General features: G+C 57.3%; 1 protein-coding gene and 1 long non-coding RNA gene across 2 annotated transcripts in view; one reads left to right on the forward strand and one right to left on the reverse strand.

The window, feature by feature from the left end:
* The first annotated feature begins 6,091 nt into the window (after positions 1-6,091).
* On the forward strand, positions 6,092-9,020 carry LOC142067279 (uncharacterized). The gene is made up of 6 exons (XR_012663955.1): positions 6,092-6,186; positions 6,760-6,861; positions 7,871-7,906; positions 8,008-8,043; positions 8,342-8,410; positions 8,879-9,020. It is a non-coding gene; the product is annotated as an uncharacterized LOC142067279 (long non-coding RNA).
* Positions 9,021-15,513: 6,493 nt separating this feature from the next.
* The window catches only part of LOC142067375 (voltage-dependent L-type calcium channel subunit alpha-1S-like), a 61,360-nt gene continuing 52,500 nt past the window's right edge, over positions 15,514-24,373 (reverse strand). Inside the window, exons 25-35 of the mRNA XM_075115951.1 lie at positions 22,202-22,308; positions 21,875-21,959; positions 21,065-21,132; positions 20,420-20,481; positions 20,213-20,253; positions 19,863-19,956; positions 19,190-19,274; positions 18,506-18,618; positions 17,745-17,912; positions 17,295-17,384; positions 15,514-16,627 (exon numbers count right to left, since the gene is read on the reverse strand). Of these exons, the coding sequence (XP_074972052.1) occupies positions 16,496-16,627; positions 17,295-17,384; positions 17,745-17,912; positions 18,506-18,618; positions 19,190-19,274; positions 19,863-19,956; positions 20,213-20,253; positions 20,420-20,481; positions 21,065-21,132; positions 21,875-21,959; positions 22,202-22,308 (1,045 nt within the window). The 3' untranslated portion in view covers positions 15,514-16,495. The remainder of the gene's footprint in view (positions 16,628-17,294; positions 17,385-17,744; positions 17,913-18,505; positions 18,619-19,189; positions 19,275-19,862; positions 19,957-20,212; positions 20,254-20,419; positions 20,482-21,064; positions 21,133-21,874; positions 21,960-22,201; positions 22,309-24,373) is intronic.

The following is a 24,373-nucleotide window of genomic DNA, read 5'->3' on the forward strand; positions in this document are numbered from 1 at the left end:
TAGATTCATTGCCTGTACTGAGTTCATGAGACATCAACATTATGATAGCAGATCCATGAATACTTTGTAAGGCTGGCACGTTCCTCTGTTTGTTATGTTGCACGGTAATTCAAGCTACCACGCTGTGCTTCCCAACCATCATTCACTTCCAAAACCACGCAGCAGTCCATGTCACATGTCTGAAAGTAAAATAGTGCTCTATTTTAGGCCTATGTTTATAAGGGTGTGAGGATAATTTCTTTTTGTGAGCCGCAAGCTGGGAATCAAAGGCCGGTGGTCAAAATCTGGTTTAGGTTTTGAAGTCAGTGGGAGGTTTGCCTGAGTTTCAATGAAACTACGGCATTACTAGTTTTGTCCCCATGATGATACAGACACCTGTCATGACTTCAAAGAAAGCCTGTCTAGTTTTATCCACGTGAAAAGAGGTAAATACAAATACACTGATAAGTGGTTCACAAGAACTGTAAATGGCACAGATTCTTCATTGACATTATACGCCATTTTTCAGGGTTATGGATAAGGTCATATCTTTATGTGACATTAACTATAAATAAGAGATGTGTTGTGGATCAGTTGTGAAAAGATTTAAGGCAACTGACTTGAGTATTTGCTTTGAAATTGCCCAAAGAGTGGGCAGTCACCTGGAAGATTTTCATTTTCACTCCTTCTGCTTTGCGCATTATTTACTAGATAGCTGAGTTACACAGTGTTGAATTATGTATCATGTATTTAAATATGCTGTGATGTTTTTTTGTATTCTGAAGTTATTTCGAAAAGAATTTCTGAACGTTACACACTGTCATAATTGAAGAATATTGACTTAGGAGAGGTCAAGGCTGCCTTTGAGATAAGTGTAAATCAGGTGGATGGCATGTGATAGCCACTTAAAATGAAAGGTGCTATTCAGGAAGATCCCATCTGTTGGATTAATGGTATCTCAAAAGACATGCTCATGTTTCTGTAACAGTAATGTACTGAAAAAGTAAAATGTCACGAGTTTTCTGATTTGGCAAAGAGAGGGACAAGAGACTTTACAAGGCTGGTCTAAGTTGTAGCTAATCCTACCCATGCTGTCTCCCTGCACCTTCTCCAAGCAGGATTGAGAGCACTTCTGGAAGTTTCTCTGTTTTCCCTGCAGTCACTTCTGTGAGGCAGTGGAAATTTTGCCACATTTATTTTCCAAATGAAGTTTTAGCATGGTCGTTCTCCTCAGGCTTTGACCTGCAGTGAGGTACCCCATTGTTTTACAGAGGGAAAGGGGAGAAAAAGAAAGGTGCACGTACTACTTCTTTGGTGGAAACCCTTGGTTCATCTGTTCATCTTGCATACTTCTATAGGGTTAGAGCCTAAGCGATCACCCCAGCTCTCCCCTTTGCCATTTGGAGGTGTATCTTCCCCTGTCTCATTGTAGGAAACCCAGGGGTGGAGGTAGGGAGGGGGAGAGAGACTGACAGAGGCAGGCATGAAAGGGAAGGAGAAGGGATGGGGGGGTAGAACCAGGGGGAGAGGCAGCTCTGCAGCACTAGCAGGAGCATCAGTGGGGACAGAGGGACAGTGGGGGCCCTGTTTTCCCCACATTTCCATCTTGCTTCTCATCTCCCAGCACCTTCCAGTTCCCAGTGTCCCTTAGTACCTGCGGAAGGTGGGGGGAAGGACAGGACTCAGCAGGGAGTCTCTGTCCTGCTGTACTGCTTTTGGCTGGGATAGAGTTAACAACAGATTTGACCAGAGGGTATTAGAGGGAACTTATAACTGGTAGATCTGTTTAACAGTTGCTGGTCAGGATATTGACTTACCTGTTCTCGACATTAATTTATCTGATCTGTGCCATGCTCCCTTTTTTGTTGTACATGTTAAAGGCTCATTTTGTCTTTTGCAGTTTGCTGAGCTCTGTAGCGCTTGGTGGTGTATTGTCTGGGAGGTGTATTGTGAAAGCACTGGCCTTGAGCTTAGTCCGGTATTTGGGTTCTGCACTGATGGCATTACTCTACTTTGGGAATCATCTCATGGAGACAGTTAATAATCACGCTTTTCCCCTTTTCCCCTCTGAGATGTTTTTGGTGGAGGAAACACACAGAGTGGCACCTTCACCACCTCCTTCTGTGTGGCAGACGTTTTCTCCCTTGTTACAACAACTCTTCAGTATCTTGAACATCCTTGGGGAACCAAAATGCGCCTATTGGTACAGATTTCCCTAGGGTTAACCAACTATTTAGGAATATCACCCAGGGCTATGCCCCAAGGCAGTGTGGTTATGGGTGATAAGGCATGTGGGAGAATATGGGCAGGTACCTAGAATGGTTGTCACCTCCAATGGTTGGGAACGTTAACCCAAGCAAGTGCAGGATCCTGATGAAATAAGAGAATGTTTGAAAATAGGGTGCCCTGGCCCCGGCTATGCCAAAGAGACACAGTTTGTCGCACTGTTCTGGGGCCTGTCCTACGCCTACTGCGCACTATTCAGCATCCTCAAGGGAAGAGAAAGTCTCTGGATCTAAAGACATAAAAACAGACATTGTGGCTAAACCAGAGACCCAGCCCTCAACTATATTGCCCCTGTAGTCAAGAAGGAACAATGGAAGCAGAGGTCAACCTGTGAGATATGCAAAAAAATTTCAGCCGCCATCCAGGAGAGCAAATTATCAGCTGGTTGCTCTGACACTGGGATGTTGGGGCCAATAGTCAGGAATTAGAGGGTAAGAAAGCCCAGCAGCTGGGATCCCTTGCTAGAGATAAGGCCATTAACAGAGGGATTGGAAAAGGGGCAGCAGTCCTCTGTCTGTGGAGGTAATTCCTGTTGAGTGAGACGGAAAGGCATCCCTTCAAGGCAAATCTTGCAAACTCCCAAGCAAGTGGATCACCACTGGAGGAGGTATCCAGTACTTGAGGGAATTAGCTGTGGTGGAGGTGATTTACAGCAACCTGGAGAACAACGAGGCATCCAAAGACCCAGATGAAATCCAGCACACACAGTCCACGTGGCAAAAGTTTGTACAAAGTGCACCAACATCATATGCCAACACCCTGGTGATGATGAACCGGGCAGATGCGGAGGTACCAGCTGCAGATGGATCGGCCAGCCAACTCCAGGAACTGAAAGAGAATCTTACTTCCTCCCAAGGGGCCTGTGTCTCAGCTGTGCAGATACTGTCCCAAGAATTTTCCCAGCATTTAAAAAAAAAATGTCTTCCTCCCTCATACCGACCAGTATCTCAGTTATTAAGAGTCAGCCTTTTTCTGCTCAAGGGAAGGGGTGCTGGTGGCACACACCACGTGCCACCCTGTGGTTCTATTTGCATGACCGGGGGAGGACATGAGGAAGTGGGATGGTGAACCTACCTGGAGACTAGAAGCTTGGGTACAGGAACTGCAAGAAAAAACAGCAGCCAAAAGGCATCCATCCAGGAAACCTACTGCTCCAGTTTCGGTTGGGCAGAGTAGAAGGGCTGATCTTACTTTCAACCCCGATGGAGGGACTTCTGCTTTGCACTTACAAAAACTGAGTGATGAATACGCTGACCAGGAGTGAAGAGCCCAGTCTTCAGCCAGGCAGAAGAAAGGGACAACCAAGTTTACTGGACTGTGTGGGCTTGGCACACCAGCCCCATGGGAGTATAAAGCTCTGGTGGACACTGGTGCACAGTGTACTCTAATGCCATCCGATTGCAAAGGAGCAGAATTCATCTCTATTTCTGGAGTGACGGGAGAATCCCAAGAACTCTCTTTGCTGAAGGCTGACTAGGAATGAGTGGCCAAAGCAACCTTTTGTGACTGGTCTGGAGGCTCCACACATCCTTGGCATAGACCACCTCTGGAGAGGGTACTTCAGGGATTCAAAAGGGTATCAGTGGGCTTTTGGTATAGCTGTCTTGAGTATGGAGAACATTAAGCAGCTGTTTAGCTTGCCCAGTCCCTCAGAGGACCCTTCTATTGTGTGGTTGCTGCAGGTTAAAGAATAGCAGGAGCCAATTGCTACCACATCAGGGCACTGGTGACGCTATCGCACCAACCGAGACTCCCTGGTCCCCATCCGTAGGCTGATTCAGCGACTGGAGAGCAAAGGATTTCTCAGGAATACTCGCACCCTTTAATAGTTGCATATGGCCAGCCCAAATATCTGATGCGGGGTGGAGACCAACAGTGGATTATTGTGGCCTGAATGGTCACAGTGCTGCTACGTGCTGCCACAGCGGACATGCTAGAACTCCAGTATGAACTGGGCTCAAAGGCAGCGAAATGGTATGCAACAACTGATACCGCTAACGTGTTTTTCTCGATCCCTTTGGCAGCAGAGTGCAGGCCCCAGTTTGCTTTCACCTGGAGGGATATCCAGTACCCCTGGAATCGATAGCCCCAGGGGTGGAAGCACAGCCATACCATTTGCCAGGGACTGATGAAGATGGCACTGGAACAGGGTGAAGCTTTGGAACACCTGCGTGGGGCATCATAGCAGAGGAAGTGTCTGAGAAAGGGCGAACAATCCAGATTCTTCAAGGTGGTTTTACCATAAAATAAAGTAAGGCCAAAGGACCAGCACAAGAGGTCCAGTTTTTAGGAATAAAATAGCAAGATGGGCATTGTCATAGCCCAATGGATGTGATCAATAGAATAACAGATTTGTCACCACCAACCAACAAAGAAGAAACACATGCTTTCTTAGGTGTTGTGAGGTTTCTGGAGAACGCACCTTCCAAGTTATAGTCTGCTTGTAAACCCTCTCTATCGAGTGACCTAGAAGAAGAACGGTCTTGAATGGGGCCCTAAGCAGCAACAAGCCTTTGAACAAATTAAACGGGAGATAGGTCATGCAGTAGCCCTTGGGCCAGTCTGGACAGGACAAGATGAGAAAAATGTGCTTTACACCACAGCCAGGGACCACGGCCTCACCTGGAGCCACTGGCAGAAAGCACCTAGAGAAACTCGAGGTCGACCTCTAAGGTTTTGGAGATGGGGTTGTAGAGGATCCAAGGCCCACTACAGTCCAGTTGAAAAAGAAATATTAGCAGCATAGGAAGGGCTTTGAGCCACTTCAGAAGTAGCTGGTCCTGAAGCACAGCACCTCTTGCCACCTCCATTGCCTGTGCGGGATGGATGTTCAAATCAGGGGTAGCCTCCCTACTCCTGCTGGCCACACTATTCCTGATTCAAGCCAGGACGCTGTTGGCCTCCTTGGCCACCTGGGCACACTGCTGGCTCATGTTCAGCTGGCTGTCGACCAGCACCCCCAGGTCCTTCTGCACCAAGGCCTCTTTTCCCCACAAGCCCCAGTCCCAGCAGAGGGGGTACTTGGCAGATGACCCTGAAGGGCTGCCAGCTCTGCAGGGCAGAGAAACTGGGTCTTGCATACCTGGGATCCCTCCTCTGCTCCAGGCGGTGTCCATGGGCTGGCGATAGAAACCACTCAACCGCCAGGTCACCCTGGGGTGCACCACACTCAGCATGGAGTAATGAACCAATCTCCCAACTCCCACACTGCCCCTGCCCCACACTGGCCAGAGGATGCTGCCCAGGGCCCCCAGGATGGTGATGTCTGTGCCAGGGGTGCTGTGAAAGAATTCACCCTGGAAAGACAGCGATAGCTGCAGGACAGGCGGAGGGGAGAGGGAAAGGGATGCAGTGCCCCTGAGGAGGCAGCCCCAGCACGTAGGCTGCTTTAAGCCCTGCTCCTGCAGGACTCCCGGCCGCCAGGCTTTCCTGAAGGAAACACCCCCGGCTGTCAGGCTGCACCCTTGGGAATGCCCCCGCCTCTGGGCTCCAGCCTGTACCAAGGGGAGTGAGGAAGCCCTGGCATGTGGGATACCCTGGGACCTGCTCCTTCCTGGTCCCCCCAGCACTGCCCTCCAATGTGGGCTATGCCTGCTGCTGGGGCTGGGGGGAGCCCAGGTGTCCGGGCTGCATTAACCACCCCAGAGTCTCCCTGATCAGGCATGCTCCTGAAGAGCCAATCTTGCTGAATGGGCTCCTTATGCCACGGGCCCTGACAAACACAGCTTATCATTGATGCTGCAGGCACAGACATCCCTCCTCTTGCAGGGCAGCCCCGTCTCTGCAATTAGCTCTGAGTGGCTGCACAGGGACAAGCAGGCGCTTCAACATGTCCCTCTAAATGGCCGATCCTGATCAGGGACAGCGCTGCCTGGGCTGCGGACAAGGGCACTGAAGGGACACTGGGGAAAAGGGCCTTTGGTGAGCTGTGGCTGAGTCCCAGGCAGGGAGAGGGCTGGAGCCAGAGCCTTGTGGGGGGCAAGTCACTGGGACCCCCTAGCCAGAGGGGAGCTCTGCAGAATGGGACCCACGTTGTCTGGGCGCGGGTGGGGGCCGGGGAGCGGCAGGGTGAGGGAAAGACTGCTGTGGGAGGCGAGCGGCACTGGGAGATGGCAGTGCTGGGAGGTGAGGGGCACTGGGAGGTGGGGGGATCTGTCTTTGGGGGGCTGTTGGAGGGCGTTTTTCTGTTGGAGCAGCGCGTTGTCACCATAGGGTGTCCGGCTGTCAGGGGTGCTCTGTCCGCCCTCCCCTTGCAACCCCCAGGTGCCTGGGCCCTTCCATGGTGCAGCTGCCCCATGCAGGAAGCTGGACTGATGTCGGGGAAAGTGGTTGGATCTGTGCCGGAGGCGGGGGCTACTCTGTGCCGAGGCTGGGCTTGTTGCCAGGGCTGGCGTCTCTGCCACGCCTGGCTTTGCCCTGGAGGCTCTCGGGGTGGGGAGCGGGGGAGCGAGGAGGAGTTCTGGGAGGGATAAATCTGCCCCTCACCTTCTCCAGCTTCACCCAGGACTTGCCACTCAGCAGAGGAAGATGAAGGCCGCAGTGCTCGGCGTGGCCCTGCTCTTCACCATCCTGCTGTGCACCCCAGAAGATGCTCAGGTGAGTCCCCAATGCCACAGGGAGGGCTCAAGGCTGGGGATGGGTCTTGGCTGCAGAACATCAGCTCTCCTGCAGGGTGAAATTTGTAGCGGGGAGCACAAAAGCCCTTGACTTGGCCACTCCCTTTCCCAAGCCAGGGGCTGCTCCAGGCTGCCCTGCACCTCCAGCCCTGGGCAATGCAGCCTTCTCCCTCCCACAATCCCATCTCTTCCCTCCGCTTCCCCTGCAATTAAGCCTCTGATGCCCAGAGACCGGGTTCCTCACTGAATCGTCAGACCTCTCTCCTCCCCGGGAGGGGCCACCACAAACTCCTACAAGGGCCCACACCTGTTTCTCGTCTTGGTGCCCCACATCCCTCCCTTCTTGGCCTCCCCATCCCATCCTTTTGATTCCCTCACGCATCTCCTGCCCGGGATCCCTGCCGTGTCCTCTCTGGGGTCCCCAGATGCCCTCCCTTCAAGCGTTCCCGATGCCTTTCCTTCCGTCTGTCCCCTCAGTCCTTTGCCTTTCATCCAGTCCACTGCGGCACAGTCTCCAGATCCCCTTCCTTGAACCCCCACTGCCAAACATGCTCCCAGTCCCCTGGCTTCGGTCCTCTGCAGTCGTCTTCCTCCTGCCCCCTCCAACCACCGCACCTGAAGTCCCCGTATCCTCTCTGCTTGAATTCCCTCACTCGCATCCCATGCAGTCCTGTCCCTTCAACACCCCGGCCCAGTCCCTTGCGGTGCGCTAATTCACCCCAGCGCCCTGTCTCTGGGTCCCCCCCACCCCGTCCTCTTTGGAGGCCCTGAATTCCCCACGCTCTCCTTGTCTCCATCCCCACCCCTGGTCCTTGCATGAGCGGGTATTGTGGGTGAAGCTTAGAGGAATGGGGCTGGGGGGAGCAGAAGGGATTTTCCTGCTCACACCAGGGGGAAGCCCTTGGACTGGAGGGACTGGGGACACCTGTGCCCCACGCACAGCCCCACCAAGGCCCAATCCAGACCACCGCTTTGCTCTTTGTCCCTAGGCAATATTTGAAGCAAGTGGAAGTTATTGCGTGAACGTAAGTAGTGGGGTGAACCTGGAGGGCAATTTGGTCCTCCCATCCCGTGCTGGGTCTGGGGACATCCCAGTGACCAGTGCGGCCTCATGGTCTCTTAACAGAGAAGACTCACGCTCGGGCGAGTGAAGAGGGCTGAGGTAGGTACCGCGAGTTCGGCTGGCCCCAGACCCTCCTCCCCTCGCCTCCTATGGCCACGACACTCCAGCGTGACCCAGTACACCCCAGGGCAACCCCAGAGAGCACCCTGCACCCCAGTGCTTGCCCAGGGAGGCCCCCTTCCCCAGGACCCCCCACTGCTTCCTGTGCGCACCATACAAAATCATGTACCCCGCTTTCCCCCGGCAGCACCCTCCCCAAAGACCCCATTGCTTTCCCCTGCCTCCCAGTACACCCCAGTGCACCCAAGCACATCCCTAACCCTCCCTTTCTCCCCAGCCCCCTGTGGCTGACAAGCAGGTGGAGCTTGTGCGCCAGAAACTTGTGGCTGCAGACGTTGATGTCTAGGTGAGCAGCGTCAGGGCATCTCGAGCCCCACAAAGGATCCTGAGCCCTCAGGGGTGGGCAGAACTTGGGTAGGGGACAGGGAAACAGAGGGGACTGCCCAGGATCCATGTCCCAGGGTGAGCTGGACAGAGCTGGCCCCATGCCTTTCCTTGCACTCAGTGGGGCTCTATGGGCCCAGAGGGTTGCCGTGCAGGCCAGGCATACAGGCGCCATACAGACCCCCAGGATCACCATGAGGGCTGGGCTGGGCTCTGTGAGATTTAGGGGCATCCCGGGTTAATGACACATGGGGCACGGAGCTCCGGGTGCCACAGGGGTCTCAGGAAAGCCAAGACCCTGTCGTGGGTGTATTGCGGGCTGCAATTCCCTCCTCCTTCCCTAGGTCTCTGCAGAGAGAGACGATGGGGACAAGGCCCCTCTCATGTCCCGGCAGACACTGGGGGTCATATTTTGGACTCTGCCTTTCAGGACTGGAGCCAGTGGTGACACCCGTGTCCTGCCCCCCTCCTGCAGCATGCGGAGATGATTGTCCCTCGATGAGCCCACCTGATCCCCTGGGAGCCCTGGGCCCTTTCCCTCTCACAATCAATAAACCCCTTCAGTAAAGGAACGCTCTGCATGTGTGTGCGCGTCCGTGTCCGTGTTCCCGCTCCTCTGCCAGCGCCTGGATGCCTGGGTCCTCTCTGGCCACACCACCGCAATGAGCAGAGGGGCTGAGGAGGCCCGGGTGCCTGGGGTGTCTCTGTAAAGGCGATCCCTTCCCACCCACCGTGTGCCCCCAGAAAAGGGCAGATCAGGGCAAAGTGGAGTGTCCCCCTAGGAGGCTGGGAGAGGGGAAGGGCAGGTGGTGCCAGCCCTTGGGGCACCCGGTGTTTTAGAGGCACAGCGGGAAACAGGTTCTTACCGGGGCTCTGGCGAGCACCATCCCCAAAGAGCACAGTCTGGTGTCAGGACAGGAGAGGAGCGTGGACAGGCAGCCTGGACCCCAGGGTCCTCTGCCCCACTCTGGGCCCACGAGCCTTCCTGGACCCCCAGCCCACACCCTTCACTGGGGCAACCCCCATCACCAGTCAGGAAGGCGTGTTGGGGCCACCGGACACTGCAGAGAATCCCCCAGGGACATGTGGCCCAGCTCAGTCACCATGGGAGTGGGAGAAGCAGGTTCCCTGGCGCTGAGCCCCTGTGGGTCTTCTCTGATGTCTTGTAGTGGGGTTCGGCACCAGCTTCAGTTGGTACCTCCACAAAAAGCCCAGGCAGGTAGAAGCCGTGGTGATCTGGGGAGCTGGAAGTGGCTAACAGGGCCACACCTTCTGGTGCCAGGTACTGGGGTCAGACGGGGGGTGTGGGCACCCCTCCTCTGTGGTGTCAGCTACTGGAGTGCGTGGGGCCCCAGTGCAGCTACTGTAGTGTTTCGGGTCCCAGTGCAGCTACTTGGAGCGAGTGGGAGTCTTTAACTTCCAGCCACAGGAGTGGGAACGCTGTGTATCCTAAAACCACTATGGGAGGGAAAGGGAAAGGGAAAGGGAAGGGAAAGCAGTGGACAAGGAGGGGGAAGGGGCATGTGCTGTCAGGGCTGGCACTCACTGGGTCTCTCCCTCTAGTCCCAGAGGCAGCTCTTCTCCCAGGGCTGTAGCGTTCGCAAGCTGTTGAGCTCTACATGCAGGGAGAAGGCAGACAGATTCTGCAGGGCTTGTTCGGGCCAAACGGTCTTGGAGCTGCTGCTGCTGGAGATTCAGAGCTGTCTGTGCTGGGAAACCGGCCCTCGTGCCTAAGCCCAAGGCGTGTCCTAGTGCTGCTGATCAGCCACACTTGACTCAGGGATGGGGCCTCGGCTTGAGCAGGCATTGGCCCTCAGTGAAAAGTGTCTTGGTGTCAACATGCCATGAGAGGCAGGACAGCCTCTTGCCTTTGGAGAGAGAAACAAACACTAGACGAGTCCTTTCTTCTTCAGCCACCTGCAACCCATCTTGAAACGCTTTCCCAGGGGCCAGTCCTGTCCTTGGGTGGGAGGAGAGCAGGGCAGGGCCCTGACTCCACAGGCTGCTGCTCTCCATCCCGCAAGGGTGGCCAGGAAAACCCTGCTTCCCGAGTGCTGGTGGGAGCAGGAGGACAGGCGATGCTGGGGAGGGCAGCCGCCCTCCCGCCTGCCCAGCTGAAGAAACAGCTTCCTCTGTCTCTTCCTCCTCCTTCCCAGATGGAATCTTTTCCACGCTGTCAGCCTGCCCCTTCCTGCTTCTCGGTCTGCACCAAGCGTCATGCCCTCAACCTTCAGCCATGCTCCCCCCAGGCTGAGACCCTCCTGCCTCCCATCTCCCCCTGCTCCAGCACACATAGCCCCACCTGTTCCCATGGTGCCTCCAGCTCGGGACACGTTTCAGTCTTTTGCCTAGGAATGCAGAGAAGCGCTTGGTGTCAGGACTGAGCATCAGCGCGGGCCCTCAGCCTGTCTCCTGCTCCTGTTGCACGAGAGCTGCTCTCCTGGCCGGTCTGAGTACCCCCCTTGGCCTGAGAGGTTCACTGCGGAGGGAGAGAGGGGTGTCCTGGGTCACCGCCCTGGTCGAGCTCCTCTTGGGAGAGCCATGTTCACCTGCAGGCGGATCCAGAGGAGGACCCGAGGGGCTACTCACAGCTGCGTGAACAGGATGTTCTCCTGCTGTGCAGGGCCAGGGGCCTGCGAGGGGCTGTGGCTGGGATGGACAGTGCAGGCTGGTGGGTAGCTAGCGTATGGGTTTGGGAACGGTTGAGGTGTTTGTGCTGTGAGCCCGTGGTCCAGTGCAGAGGGAACGGAGAACACAGAAGTCGTCTCGGTGTGATGTGCGTGAATGGCAAAGGAATGTGAATTTGGAGAGGAAAAATGCCTGCTCGTCTCTGGGCTGGGACTGCTCTGAAGTCGCAAAGTCATGACCTGTAGCTGTCCCTGCTAGACCCTGGGGAGTCACTGCTGACACCGCTATGCCACCTTGGCCCTTTCAGTGGGAAGGAGCTGATGCAGAGGGATGTTCACTGCGGGGTCTGTCCATGCTGTTTCACTCCCTACTGGTGCCCAGAGGAGAGCACGTATGGATTTCATCCAACACTGCAGCAGAGAGCAAAGGGGCCAAGAAAGTCTGCTCAGGAAGGTGCTGCGGAGGAGATGATCCTCCCCGGCAGGACCTGGGTCTGGGCAGCCAGGCAGAGGGGAGGGAGATGTTCAAGCTGCACAGCAGAATGGAACGTCAAGGGATGTCAGGAGCTGGCACTGCCTCCAGCAAATCCGTCCCAGGCCCCCCCTGGGGACCCAGGGTCTCTGCCCAGGGTGGTTTGACACAGCTGGTTTGACCAGCAGCGAAGCTGAGCACGTATCCCAGAGACGCATAGATGCGCGCACAGACACATGCACAGGACACACAGACGGACAATCACACAGCCTGCCACAGCCAAGACACTGCCACCAGCAGCCCCCATGCACAGGACCCCCATCACACGTCTGCACCCACAGCCATGTTCCCTCCTCCGCTGCGACTGGCACAGACCGACGATCACTCGTGCAGGCACACGCGCGCACACTCGGGTCCCCCAAGCACTAGCATGGCCCCTCTGCTGCCCGCGGCCCCTGCCTGGACCCCAGCCTTCTGACCCACCCCTGGGTCCCCAGGTCGATGGCTGGTCCAGCTCGGTGCTCACTACAAACATGCAGCACTCGCACAGCCATCCCACGGGCACCCCACACTCGCTGGTCCCCCCGAGGAGGACCAGCACCGACCCCTGCCCATCTGATTCCCCAGCCCAGATGCGAGTTCCCCCTGCTCCTGCCTGGTCCAGCCTGAAGTTTGCTGGTGAAAACCCACGCACATCCCACGCAGAGCCCATCTGGGGGGGGGATACAGACCCTCGTCCCCTCAGCAGGGGCAGCTCCAGTCGCCAGCGCAGAACCCCTCACTCACCCTGTGAAGGGGAAACCCAAATTGCCACTGCCCAGCAAAGGCACCTGGTGACCAAAGAGTGATTTGGCAGGGAGGGCAGCAAGGGTTTAAGCTGGTGATGCCGTAAAAGTTGGTGAAAGAAACTCTTTAAGGCTCGTTCTTTAGAGTTTTAGAAAGTGGGCGTTTATTGCAGTACTGGGTACACAGGGGATCGCTCCACCTAATGTGCATGCCGGGTTCTTGTATTGCAGAGAATATATACTCAAAAAGTTTGCATAGTCATTAGATTTTGGGGAACGTATAATATTCATGCTACTCATTAATATATGCAAATGGCCTTGGCGCATGCGCAGTCGAGATCAGTGGCGGTCTTCCAAATTTCTTTGGTGGTCACCGATAGTCTTCCTCACCGTGTTCGCTAGTTGAACTCAATCTTCAAGCGTGCTCAGTACCCTTTTGGCTCGTTTTCAAGGTTATTCCATGTGCTTATTTTACAAAAATCTACTAATCAGGATTTATTTTTCCGTAACGCTAAATCACGTCAATTAGTAAGGAATGTATCCTACCAGGGTGCAGTGTTACATCGTACCCAGGATATATTGTCCAAGGACACAATACTTAAATCATGTCCATACTCCTCCTGCTGTCTAAAAATGTTTTCCTAACCTTATCTTGCTTGTAAATGTATCTCCTACCTATCATACTTGTAACTATAGTTTTGGTTATTTTGATTAGACAGGGACCAGATGTTCCATCTGGTATCAGTGATGCCCAGATGTCCTGCACATCCCCGATGTCCCATCTGGTGTCACTGGCAGGGAGCAGGGGCCCGCACAGAGAGACAAGCCGCAGGATGGAATCGCGAGGGTCCTGCAATGGCGGCGCCCTTGCCAGCAGAGCTGGGCTGGGGATGGACCCACGGCCAGCGCTCACAGGACAGGCACTGGCCCCAGCGTGGGGAAGGAACGGGCTCCTGCCCCGCAGGTGCCGAATCCCTCCAGAAGGGCTTGTGGCAGTAGGACTCTGCCCCAACGCATTCCTGTGTTTAAGCACAAAGGTCCGTTGAATTTGCCTCAAGGGGCACAGGAAAAACTCCCACACACTGGTCCCCCCTGTAGCTGGTTTTGAGGACACACACCGTTCCCGCCCCACTGGCTAGAGGCCCGGGCCCCCCCTGGGTCCAGTAGCAGCACTGGGACCCCCACTGGCTCCAGGACCTGACACCACAGAGCCCACGGTGCCCACACCCCTGCTCTCATTCCTGTTGCGGGCCCCAAATCCACGCACACTGCTCTTGGCAGCAGCTCACACTTAATCCTTGCAAAACAAATGCACGCACTCCCCTCCCCACAGCCCCCAAGAGAGTGAGTTACACGGAGCGAGCGTTAAGAGAGGATCTGTTACACTACTATTATTATTATTGCTATTACTCGTATTATTATTAGGGTTTATTTCCTTATTCTTATGAAGGTTAATGGGATCGCCAGGAGTGGTTAACACAATGGCCACGAGGTGACTGTCGGTATCTCCTGGAGCTTGTGCTTGCAAAGGACCCAAGGCCTTTGCCAGGCCAGGCCAAGGGCTCCCTTCCCCCGCCACCCCTCCACCAGTTTGCACAGTCCCACCCACCCCCTCCTACATCCCAGACCCTCCAGTTTGCATCCTGACTAAACCTGACCCGTTGCCAAGTCTGGCTTTGCCTGCAGCCCCTTGACAGCCCATCAGTCAGTGCCACTGCTGAGGTGTGGCCTCCTTACTGCCTCCCTTACCACTTGTGCTCAGGGCAGTGGCTCCGCACCTTCTTCCTGATGACTTCTTACTTTTCCTATTACCTGCTTCTGCATCTGGGCAGATGCCCTTAAAGGAACAGGCACTCTCTCCTTCCACATGCCCCTACACGCACCACCAAGGAGGACAAATGGGACAGTGACAGGAGGGTCTCTGCAGAGACCCTGTGGAGGGGAGACCCCTTCCCCTGTGGCACAGGACAGCAGGTGCAGCTGGAGACCACTCCCAGAGGAGCACTGGACCCACGACAAGCCCCCCAGCCCCGGAGGGAGGGGATGGAAATTGGTGACTTCTGGCACAGGAGGAAGGCTCCTTTTGCTCCTGCAAAGCTGCGGGTACATGGGAAGCACAGCCCCTGGAAAGAGGCGAGGAGGAGCCAGGCCCACCACGGAGACACGGGCGCCAGCTGAGCCTGAAGACCCATGGCACAGGACAGGCTGGGGGTGACTGTGCCGCAGAAGCAACTTTGCTGAAAAGGACCTGGAGGCCTGGGATGGTTCTGGCTGAGAAGGGGTTAATTCTCTTCACTGCGGTGCCTGTGGTGGTCGGGGACCTTTCCAGCTCCCCGCGCTCTGCCGCGTGGCGGGAGGCTGGGCGGGGCGGGGCCACGCCCGGGGCAGCTGACCCCGACTGGCCAATGGCATGTTCATTCCATACCATGTGACACCCCTCCCCCCCCCGGGTTTCGCGCCTCTCGTCGTTTTCCTTTCCATTGCATTTTTGTTGTTGCTGATTTTTTAATTTTAAATTACTAAACTGTTCTTATCCCAACCCACGAGCGTCACCCTTCTGATTCTCTCCCCCATCTACCGGTGGCAGAGTGAGCGAGCGACTGCGTGGGGCTGAGTTCCCGGCTAAACCACGACACCCTCACTTTCAGCATCCAAAATCCTCTTTTAACTCTCAAAGCCTCATTTTCATGTTCCAAACCTTCACTTTCAGGGTCCAAACTCCTCTGTTAAGGCACAAAGCCTCCTTTAGAGGTCCCAAACCCTCACTGTTAGGGTTCAAACCTGTCTTTTTTACTGTCTAACCCTCATTTATATGTTGCAAACCCTCACGTTCAGGGCCTAAATCCGTTCTTTAAAGCTCAAAGCCTCATTTTTAGGACCCAAACCCTCACTTTTAGAGTGAATCCGATCTTTTAATCACCAAACCGTCATTTTCTCATTACAAACGGTGACGTTATAATACATATTATTTTAATATAGTAGTATTATAGTATTATATTTCAAAGTACAGATCGGCGACCAATGATTACAATGCTCAGTTAACTGCTTCCTTGTGAGGGGATCGAACCCACCCCCACCGCCCTTCCAATGCTTCAGTCAACGCCCTAGAGGTGACTTCTTTAAGACGTTGCCTTTAGACGATTCCCCACCCATATTAAATGTGACTTCCAAGACAACTATCTGATCCGAACATGCAAAAATAAATCCATATTCTGATAACCACGCCAAAATTCAGAGACCAGTCAAGACAAGTAGCCAAACTGGGGACTCAAACCCCATTCAGTGGGACTCTAACCCGCTTGGTCAACTTCGGGGACTCGAAGCCCTTTCCAAACCAGGCAGGGGACTCGGACCCCCCCAACAAGAAAACATCCTTGGCAAAGTTCTTCTTCTCTTAATAACTGACCAAAACAACTATTACAAGCACCGGTACTTAAAACCAAATTATAACTACAATTTCCAATTAAACAACCTTTCCCCTCCTGCGCGGGCAGCCCTTTGGCTGGTACGTGAGGCATTCACGCCAGCAAGCGCCTCATTCCTTGACCTCTCGCCGGGCCTCGAACCCAGCGGCGGGACTCGAACCCGGGGCCCTGGCTGGCGCTCCGGGCGCGCCCGTAGCAACGTGCTCGTCCGTCGGCACGCGGCCGCAGCGGGGCGGGGCCAGAGAAGGGGCGCTGCGGTGGTTGGCGGGGTCCCTGCCTGTCCCCGCCTGGCGGGCGCCATTGGCTGAGAAGCCGGGAAGAGGGTGGGCGGGCGCCTGGGGGAGCTCCTGCAGAGCCCGCGCGGGCCGGCGGGCGGGGCCAGTCGCCCTCTTGTGAACTGAAGCCGGGCCCTTCGGCCTGCCCTGGGCTGGGGCCACTTGCGGAGCCTCCAGGGGCGGCGGGAGGAGCGCTGACAGGCTGGGCCTCCCCTCTCTAGCTTCAGTCTTGGGAATGCTTCCTATCTTCCTCGTTTTTAAGAAAAAAATTGCATAGAAGTTGTAACATTTTCCACACGCTCCCGAATTCCCCTCCCACAGCGTGGAACGTCTTGAGCACCCCACTTTGGAGACAAATCTTCTACAGTTCTACAGCCATCTCAATTGCCACATCTTTTAGATTTACTTGTTCTTCCTCCCCTTCTTCTTCTTTCTCATGTTTGACTTTTTTTTCTCTCTGGTTTCACCTGGGGCTTTCCGGTTGCGCCATCTTCCCATGAACCTGCACTCGATAAATGCAGGTGTACGCTGGGTTTCCCCAGTTGCTCTTCACAAGAAGTTTGATAGACGGAAAGGCTCTGGGAAGCGGCGCGTTCTGTGAAGAAGAGTGGGAAAAGGAAACGGGGGTGTTAAGAGCGGCAGTGCAATCACCCCGTCTTTGCATGCCGGCCCGGCTGGGGCTCGGTCTCCCTTCCCTCTGCCCCTTCCCGCTGCTGCTTGCTCTGTGCTGACAGGGAGGCCGGGGAGGCGCTCCTGCGCGTGGGGCACCTGGTGTGCAACCCCGCCGAGCTCCCGCTGCCTGCTGTGCCTGCTCTCCCCCTGGCAGGTGTGAGAGCGCCGCGGGAGAAGGGGCGAGCTATGGTGGGAGGAGAGGACACTGTCCAGCCTGCCAGCAGGCCGCAGCATGGAGCGACGGTGCTGCCCGCTGCCTCTCGCCACCAGGCCGCCCTGTTTCTCCACGGCACAAAGACGCTGCTTGCGTGGAGTGGGCGCACGTGCAGCTGCCTCTGCTGAAGGCACCGGGCGCAGCCAGGGATCTCTCGGGACTCGTGCTCCTACGGGCCTGACCCTGCCCTTGCTACCCTCTTGCTACCACCACCGCGTGCTACTCAGCCCTCCCAAGCCCGCAGGTCTCTCTCTCATGACGGCGGCCCGGGCCCCTCTGCCCAGGGAGAAAAGAAAGCATGCGTGCCCTTCCTCCATGGACTTGCAGGCAAACCTGCTGTGCTCCCTGGCATCTCGTCCCCGTGCGTGGAGCGTACCTTCAGAGGGAAGGTCTGAATAGCCTCTTTTGCCACGTTGTACGTGAACGTCCCAAGGAGAGTTTCCTCTTCTCCGTCCGCATCCACTCCCTCAGGGGCAAAGCACAAGGAGAGCCGCTCAGACTCATCCCGACAGAAAGGCAAGGTACGCGCTGGCTCAGCCCTGTTATCCACCCACCCTCTCCTGGGGCTCAAGCAGCAGCCTAGCACCGGGTATGGTGGAGCTCAGTCTCCGCTTTGAGATTTGGTCAAGAACCCAGAGGTGCTTGGCCAGAACAAACCTTAAGAGGGATGAAACCTCTCGAGCCCCTGAAGCGTCCCGCGAGGGCACTGCAGTGCTCGCGAGAGATCAGGACACAAACCCCAGAAGATGCACAAAAGCAAGCAGGGCCCTGTCCTGGCTTTGCCCCAGGGTCAGATGCCCGCCAGAAGCGCCCAGCAGAGACTTACAAAGACAACGACGTCTCTGGGGGCGCTGATGACGGTCCCAGATGGAGACACGTCTTTGGAGATGTGCTGCACAGTGACGGCAGTCAGATGGACTCGTGCTGGCAACCTGATGACCACCTGGCCCTGATGCCCTTGGAAAGGCCAGCAGTTTCCTGGGGAAACATCCGCCTGCAACCAGAACGCGACAGCAATGAAGTGTGAGAGAGCACTGGGGCCAACACCACTGCCCATGTAGCTCGAAGCATAGGCGCCAGCATGTCTGTGGGGCCTATTTCAGCTTGAAAATGAGGCGCCTGTGAGGAACTGGACAGAAGTAGGAGGCCCCCTGCCCTGCCTGACAAAGGGGGTCTCAGTATTAGGGAGCAGAGGAGAAGAGTGGTTACGAAAGCATCGTAGTCAGGCCCGCGCAGAAACACGTCCCTGCCCAGCGGCTCTGCAGGGCACCCGCCACCTCCCGCCTCCCGCCCGCAAAAAGGCACCGTTAGGGGTGAGTGTGGAACCAGGGTCGCCAGGGAGGAAGGCTTTCACCCAGCTGTGGCAGAGGACTGTGGGCAAGATGCAGCAGTTCACCTCTGTTCACCTCCCCAGGGGAACCACGGATCTCTAGCAAGCCCAGCCCTGTGTGAGAGCTTTGGTGTCCGGAACCTGAGCAGCACGGTGGGCTTGACCAGTACCACTGGCCTGAGGGGAGAGCCCCTGAGGTCAGTCCCCAACTTCTCAGGAAGGAAGGACACCTTCCCTGAAGATTTCTGCTACGATACCTGCAAAATAGTCTCAGGAGGCTTGGCAGCGCGGAAGAACCATAAAACCCTGCAGCCCCAATTCTCTTGGCAGTCGTAGGTCTCGGAAGTTCTCTGCCTGTCAATGGTGGCACCTGTAAGGAAGGGAGAGCAGATGACTGCTAGAGGCCGCAGACTAGAAGGGAGCTGGTGCTCAGGAGTATTTGTGACGCCGCCGTCCAGCTCCATGTCTGTCAGTCCTGTCCTCATCACCACGCTGGGGGCGGGGGAGTGCCCAGCTGCACAGAGCAATGACGGCAGCCCCATCCCTGGTGAGTGCTTCTCTCACAGCACCACGAGGAGAAGGTCTGAGGGCTCTGGGAGCCTGCAGGTGCCCACGAGCATGACAGCAGACCAAAGCTGAGAGCTTGGAGCATGAGCAGCAAAGGACGGCCCAGCCATTCCCTTTGCAAATGCAGCGCAGAGGAGCAGAGCCCCTCCATCAGCACAGGAAGACGTGCGGGGGCAGCGCCAGGGGCACCTGTGTGGAGGCCGAGGGCTTGACTGGGAGGGAGTCTGAGCGACCCACTCTGCCACAGCCTTGCTCTTGGACCCCGTGAAGGATTTAAGCTGCCCCATTTTGGAGAGCAGCGCCTGGAGCACAGGCTCCTTTGGGGAGTGCTACGGGAAAGCGCAGGGCAAGGACTGGGCTGCTTGTGTCCATACCAGAGCTTTCCAGGGCCCAGTCAGACATCTCGACGTAGGCACCCAAAGCCTTCTTGGACGCTGCCTGGTTCACTTCCTGAGCTTCCTGGGAACGCCAGAAATCAACACAGAAAAGGACCACATCAGCAGGCAGTGCAGCGTGGCTCCTAGTGCCCGCAGAGGCAAAGGGTCAGTGTCAGGAAGGCAAGGCAAGGCAAGCCTTGTCCACAGAGCTGCAAGACTCTCTGCTGCTGGCGTGAGCCGTGAGGACTAGGAAGATTATCTGTGGCCATGGCCATGGCCATGACCCCAAGGTGTGCTGATGTGGGTCCCCACACCACCGTCCACACCCTCTGTGCTCTCCAAGTCAGGTGGGAGAGAGGCTCAGGCCCTGTAAGCCATGGCTGGTGCTGTACGTGTGCCTGGGTCCCACCACCGCCTCAGGAGCCTGCTCAGAGGAGCCAGAGGCACCGGCGCACCTTAGAAAGGCTCTCAGGAGTCCTCTGCTGCCTGAAGCGGCCTCATTTTGCTGGGGCTGGAGAGGGGCCTGTGCAGTGCAGAAGCTCACCCAGCAAGCTGCTGGGGCAAAGGCTGGGTTGCTGCAGTCAGCAGTCTGACCCCACCAAGAGCCCTGAAGAAAATGTTCTCAGGGATTCTGCCCAGCCAAGCCTCCCTCCCCAAAATGCAGGATCACCTTCAAACTGCGGATCTGTGCCCTCAGCCGAGCCACCTCCTCCAGCAGAAAGCGTGTCTTTTGGGTTTCCTCCGCCGCCAAAACGGGCAAGTTCCTGCACGACAGGAAAGCCGATCTGGTCAGAGAGCGGCCCATTGCCTCTGGGGAGCGTCTGAGCTCAGCAAGAGGAGAGAGAGACACGTGTGCTTTCCCTGCTTTGCCAGTGCTTCCCTTCCGCACCAGGCTGAGCAAAAGGCAAAGGCAGGAGGGAAGTACGGGAGCCCTGGCTGTTAGGAAAGTGAGTGCAGGTAGCACGAGGTCGGCTGACGCTTCTGCACAGAACCAGTTCCAGCTCAGGAAACCTCTCTTACCACAGCATCTTCAGGTTTGCCGACGACACGCTTGTCAGCTCCTGGGAGGGAAAAATGCTCCATTAGAGCATCTGCTACCAGAGTTGCCGGGGCTTCCCAGGAGAGGCTTCCCTAGGAAGGCACAAGCTGCCGCTTCTTTGGGTCAGCCTGCGTGGCAGCAGCACAGCCTGTGATTCCTCCAGCCACTGCCAGCAACGAGTCACTGACCTCTATCAGTCCCTTTGCCTGCATTGTCCACACCGGCAGCGAGGTCGCGCAGGAAGCACCAGCTGCAATTCACATCACCAAGAGACGGTTATTTTAGTGGAGTTGCTAGCCATTCCCCTGCAGCTGCGTTGTCGCCTGCCTGGTGCCCTGGGGCTGGGCAGCAGGTGAGCTGAGGAGGTGGGGAACGTGGGGTGCAGAGAGAGGACGCGCCTCTGACCGGGAGCCATCAGCCCAGGCTTGAGGGGACTGCGTAGCCGTGGCCTTCAGGTGTGCTCGGTGCCCCAGAGCTACTCCCCATTTCCCCTCACTGCTTCGGTGAGCACCGAGGCTGGGCTGCATGGGCTAGGAGAGGTACCTCTCCATGGGTCCCCCTGCACGGCCCCTCCCGTCTGGGAATCCCCAGCTCAGGCTTGGAAAGAGCTACGCCCTTCTCTCGCAGACTTGCAGACTAAGCAAGCCATTTGGCCCAGTGGCCAGAGCAGCAGCACGGCTGGGAGGCTACCAGTCTTACCGGTAGTCCAAACGCCAGTGCCAGTCAAGGACCTCCTCAGGACGCACCCGCACCACGGGCGTTTCACACATACTGGCCCAAAAGGAAAGCTGGCATCCAGCACAGCCAGGCTGTGTTTGCTCATGAAAACTCACCCAGAGCCACTGGGAGCCACAGGAAGAAGACTTTCAGGAACCTCTTGCTCTGCGGGCCCATCTTTTGCCTAGAAGAGAGTCCTTTGGGTGTCAGTACTGCAAGTCTTGGGCAAACCCCCTCACCCGTGGACTTCCCTCTTCAGGCCCTGAAGCCATTGCTTTGCAAGCCTGCTACTGACAGAGAGCTGACAGATTGGCGCCCAGCACGAACACGATTTCTGTCCACACCATTCAACGCTGCCGGCAGATCTTCCCCAAACGAAGGGCTCCAGGAGCACCTTCCGAAAGGGAATGAAAATCATGCAGGGAAGTAGAGGGGTTGAGCAAATGAGGACTGCTTTTCAGTAGTCCTTCTGGTGTGGACCTTGCTCTCTCTCTTTGGCTGAGAGAGCAGGCCTGTTCTCACTTGCAGTCACACAGATTGCTCTTAGGGGTGTTTCTCCGCACAGCTGGGAAGCGCAGGGGCCTCGTCTGGCTTTCCTTCCAGACCTGTGTGGTCTCTTGCCAGAGCTGGGGAAGACCCTTGCCCTGCGGAGGCTTGGCTGTGCTCCTGAGCTTCTGGCTACACGGCGGTTTGTCCTACTACATCTCCGGGAGGGTTCTGGGGCTCCGGCAAAAGCCTGGGAGTGGGGCTGCCAACGGGCTTTGCTCTTGGCTCTCCCCGAGAACGGGCACCGCACAATCTTTGGTGCACAACGGGAGCCCGGAGCTGCTGGGTGGGAACACCCTCTGCTCTCCCCCTTGCTTGGGGGAAGGGACATCCCCCTTCTCCCCCCGCCCCCCACCACAGCAGAAACAGGTAGTACGTACCTGGCAAAGACGCATGTGCTCAGCAGATGTCTCCACAGGGAGACAAGGGCACCTGCCGGATGCCAAGCCAGGCTGAGGACCGCCCCTGGGCAAAAAAGCAAGAGAAAAGTTAGGCCTGTCTCTTGAGGTCTCTTCTCTAGGATGCCCAGCCACACGTGTTTGAGCTCCCTGCGGGAAGGCGGGCACCCAGTCCTACGCACTCCCTCCCTCCCTGGGGCAGCCTGCACTTCTCCTGCCTCTCGTGACATTTGGCCAGAGCTCTGGCACAGCGCAGCTCTCCAAGTTCACCCCAGGGGACTTCACAGCAAGCAGCAGTGCTGAGCTTACTTGCAATTCCTGTGGCCTTGTTGCGCCACTTGGCAGGCCCTTGCGTGGCAGAGCAGGGAGCCGAGGTGGAAGGGACCGTCACCAGCTCCACCTCCACGCACGGGTTCCTGTGGGAGGAAAAAGACAAATGCTGGTTGCCCACCATCGCCACGCCACGGGAGCCGAGGCGGGCAGGAGCAGCCTGAGCAGAGGCCCTTGTCAGAGGACGGGCTGCCCCAGCCCACCCGGCAGGACAGCCCTATTCTGAGCCCGTCACTCCCTGCTCCCTGGCACCAACTGCCCCTTCACAGACAGCTCTCGGTGGCCGTCTGGGGAGAGGGCACAGGCTGCTGTCCCCCACCGTGGGCCGTCCCCCACCATGGGCCACACCCCTCCTCCCTGGTCACTGGCGTTCTCCCGACCCCTCTCCTCCCCGCACAGCTGCCCCACCACAGCCAGGCAGGACCCCGCCTCAGCATCCCAAGGGGGGGGCAGTGTCAGGTCCCAGGGGCTGGCCTGATGTGCAGCAAAATCTCCCTGCAAATCAGGGTGGGCTCTGACCCCTGCAGCACAAGGCTACCCCCTCCCCAAAGGCCCCTGCTGCACACTGGCTTCTGACGCCACTGACTACATTGGGCCATGGCCCTGCTACTCCGCCCGAACCTGACGCCCCAGGCAGGAGCAGCCCACTTCGTACCCGCTGGCCTGGCAGCAGCTCGGCCCCGCTGCCTCCCCTGCCAGCTCTTGTCTGGCATTAATCCCAACGGAGCCTTTGGAGGCCCCTTGGTGTCTTCCCTGGGGGGCCTTTCTCCTCGCCATCTCTGGGCCAAGGCAGGCTCCCCGCTCAGCTCTTCCCCCTCAGCCCCAGCAAGCGTGGCCTGCCCAGGCAAAACCAGCTCCAGTAGCAGCCACGTGCCTGCCGCCTCTCAGCAGGAGCGCACCTGCCCGGGCAACAGCCACACACATCTGTGGGCTCCTGCCCCACGCGCCACAGGGCTGTGCGGGTGGCCAGCTCTGAGCTCACAGTGGTGGCTCTGACGTCACACTGGGGCTCCCCAGGGCTGAGCCGGGAGGGGCAGAGCGGCTGCTGCTGACCCAGGCGCTGGGAGCCCGTGCCTGTGGGCGCGCTGAACCCTGCCACGCTCCCGTGCCAGGCGGCTGCCTGGCCTGGCCTGCCGGGCAGGGTTCCATCTCTCCTGGGCACCCCCGGGAAACCAGAAAGGGTGCTGGAAAGGGGGCTTTGCTCTTGCCCCACGAGACAGCCGCTTCCAGCAGCGGTTCTCCTCTCGGAACCCTTTTGTGGGCCAAGAAGAAAAAGGGCCAGTAGACCGGAATGTGCTGTCAGGCGCCCAGCGGTACATCTGGTTAGCAAGGACTGTTTGTTTTCTTGCCCCTGCTGGTTCTGCCTCCGCTTCCCTCATTTGAAATGGCAGCGTGAGCATGCTCCTTCCTTGTCTTGCAGTGGCCTGGAGGGCCCAGGAGCAGAGGGGCACAGGCTGCGCTGAGGGCTCTGGGCAGCACGGCCCGTACCAGGCTCCCAGCCTGGCAGCACGGGGTCACAGGCTGTATGGAGCACGGCCCCGCCAAGTCCCACCTCACTGCCCGCTGGGAGCCCCACGCCGGTGCAGGGCCAAGCCGTGCTGGGGCAGTGCGGGGCTCCAGCTACACAGCCATGCCAGCCGCTTTAGCAGGGGAGCACAAGGCGCCCACTTCCCCCTGGGCAGCCCCAGGCTTGCCTGGGCCCATGGACCCGCCAGCGCAGTGGGCCGTCCAGGCAGCAGAGCTGCCAGTGCCGTTGATGACAGGAGGGCCCTGGCAGCAAAGGGTGCCTGAGGGGCTTGCGGCAGGCTGGGCAGCTCTCACACTCACGGGTCAGGGCGACATTGGGCGTGATCCTCTGGGTAGGGACGGGCTTCCCTCATCCAGCTCTGGAAGGGGGCTCCTGTGGGAGCGGTTCCTGTCCCTGGAATGCTCCAGATGGGCTTTCCGAGTCAACAGAGAACGTGGCTGACTGGGACATCCTTGATGGAGAAGGCGCTATACCCCAGGATGCCATGTCCATGACAGCAACTGCAGGACGGAGAAACAAAGGGTTGCAAAAGGCAGCGCCTGTGGGAGCGAAGAGCCTAGCCTTAGCGTTAGATGGTGGAGCCCACGATGGCAGCACCCCAAGGGCTGCGGAACCAGACAGCC

Source organism: Phalacrocorax aristotelis, chromosome 21, assembly GCF_949628215.1.
Source record: "Phalacrocorax aristotelis chromosome 21, bGulAri2.1, whole genome shotgun sequence".
Classification (NCBI taxonomy): Eukaryota; Metazoa; Chordata; class Aves; order Suliformes; family Phalacrocoracidae; genus Phalacrocorax; species Phalacrocorax aristotelis.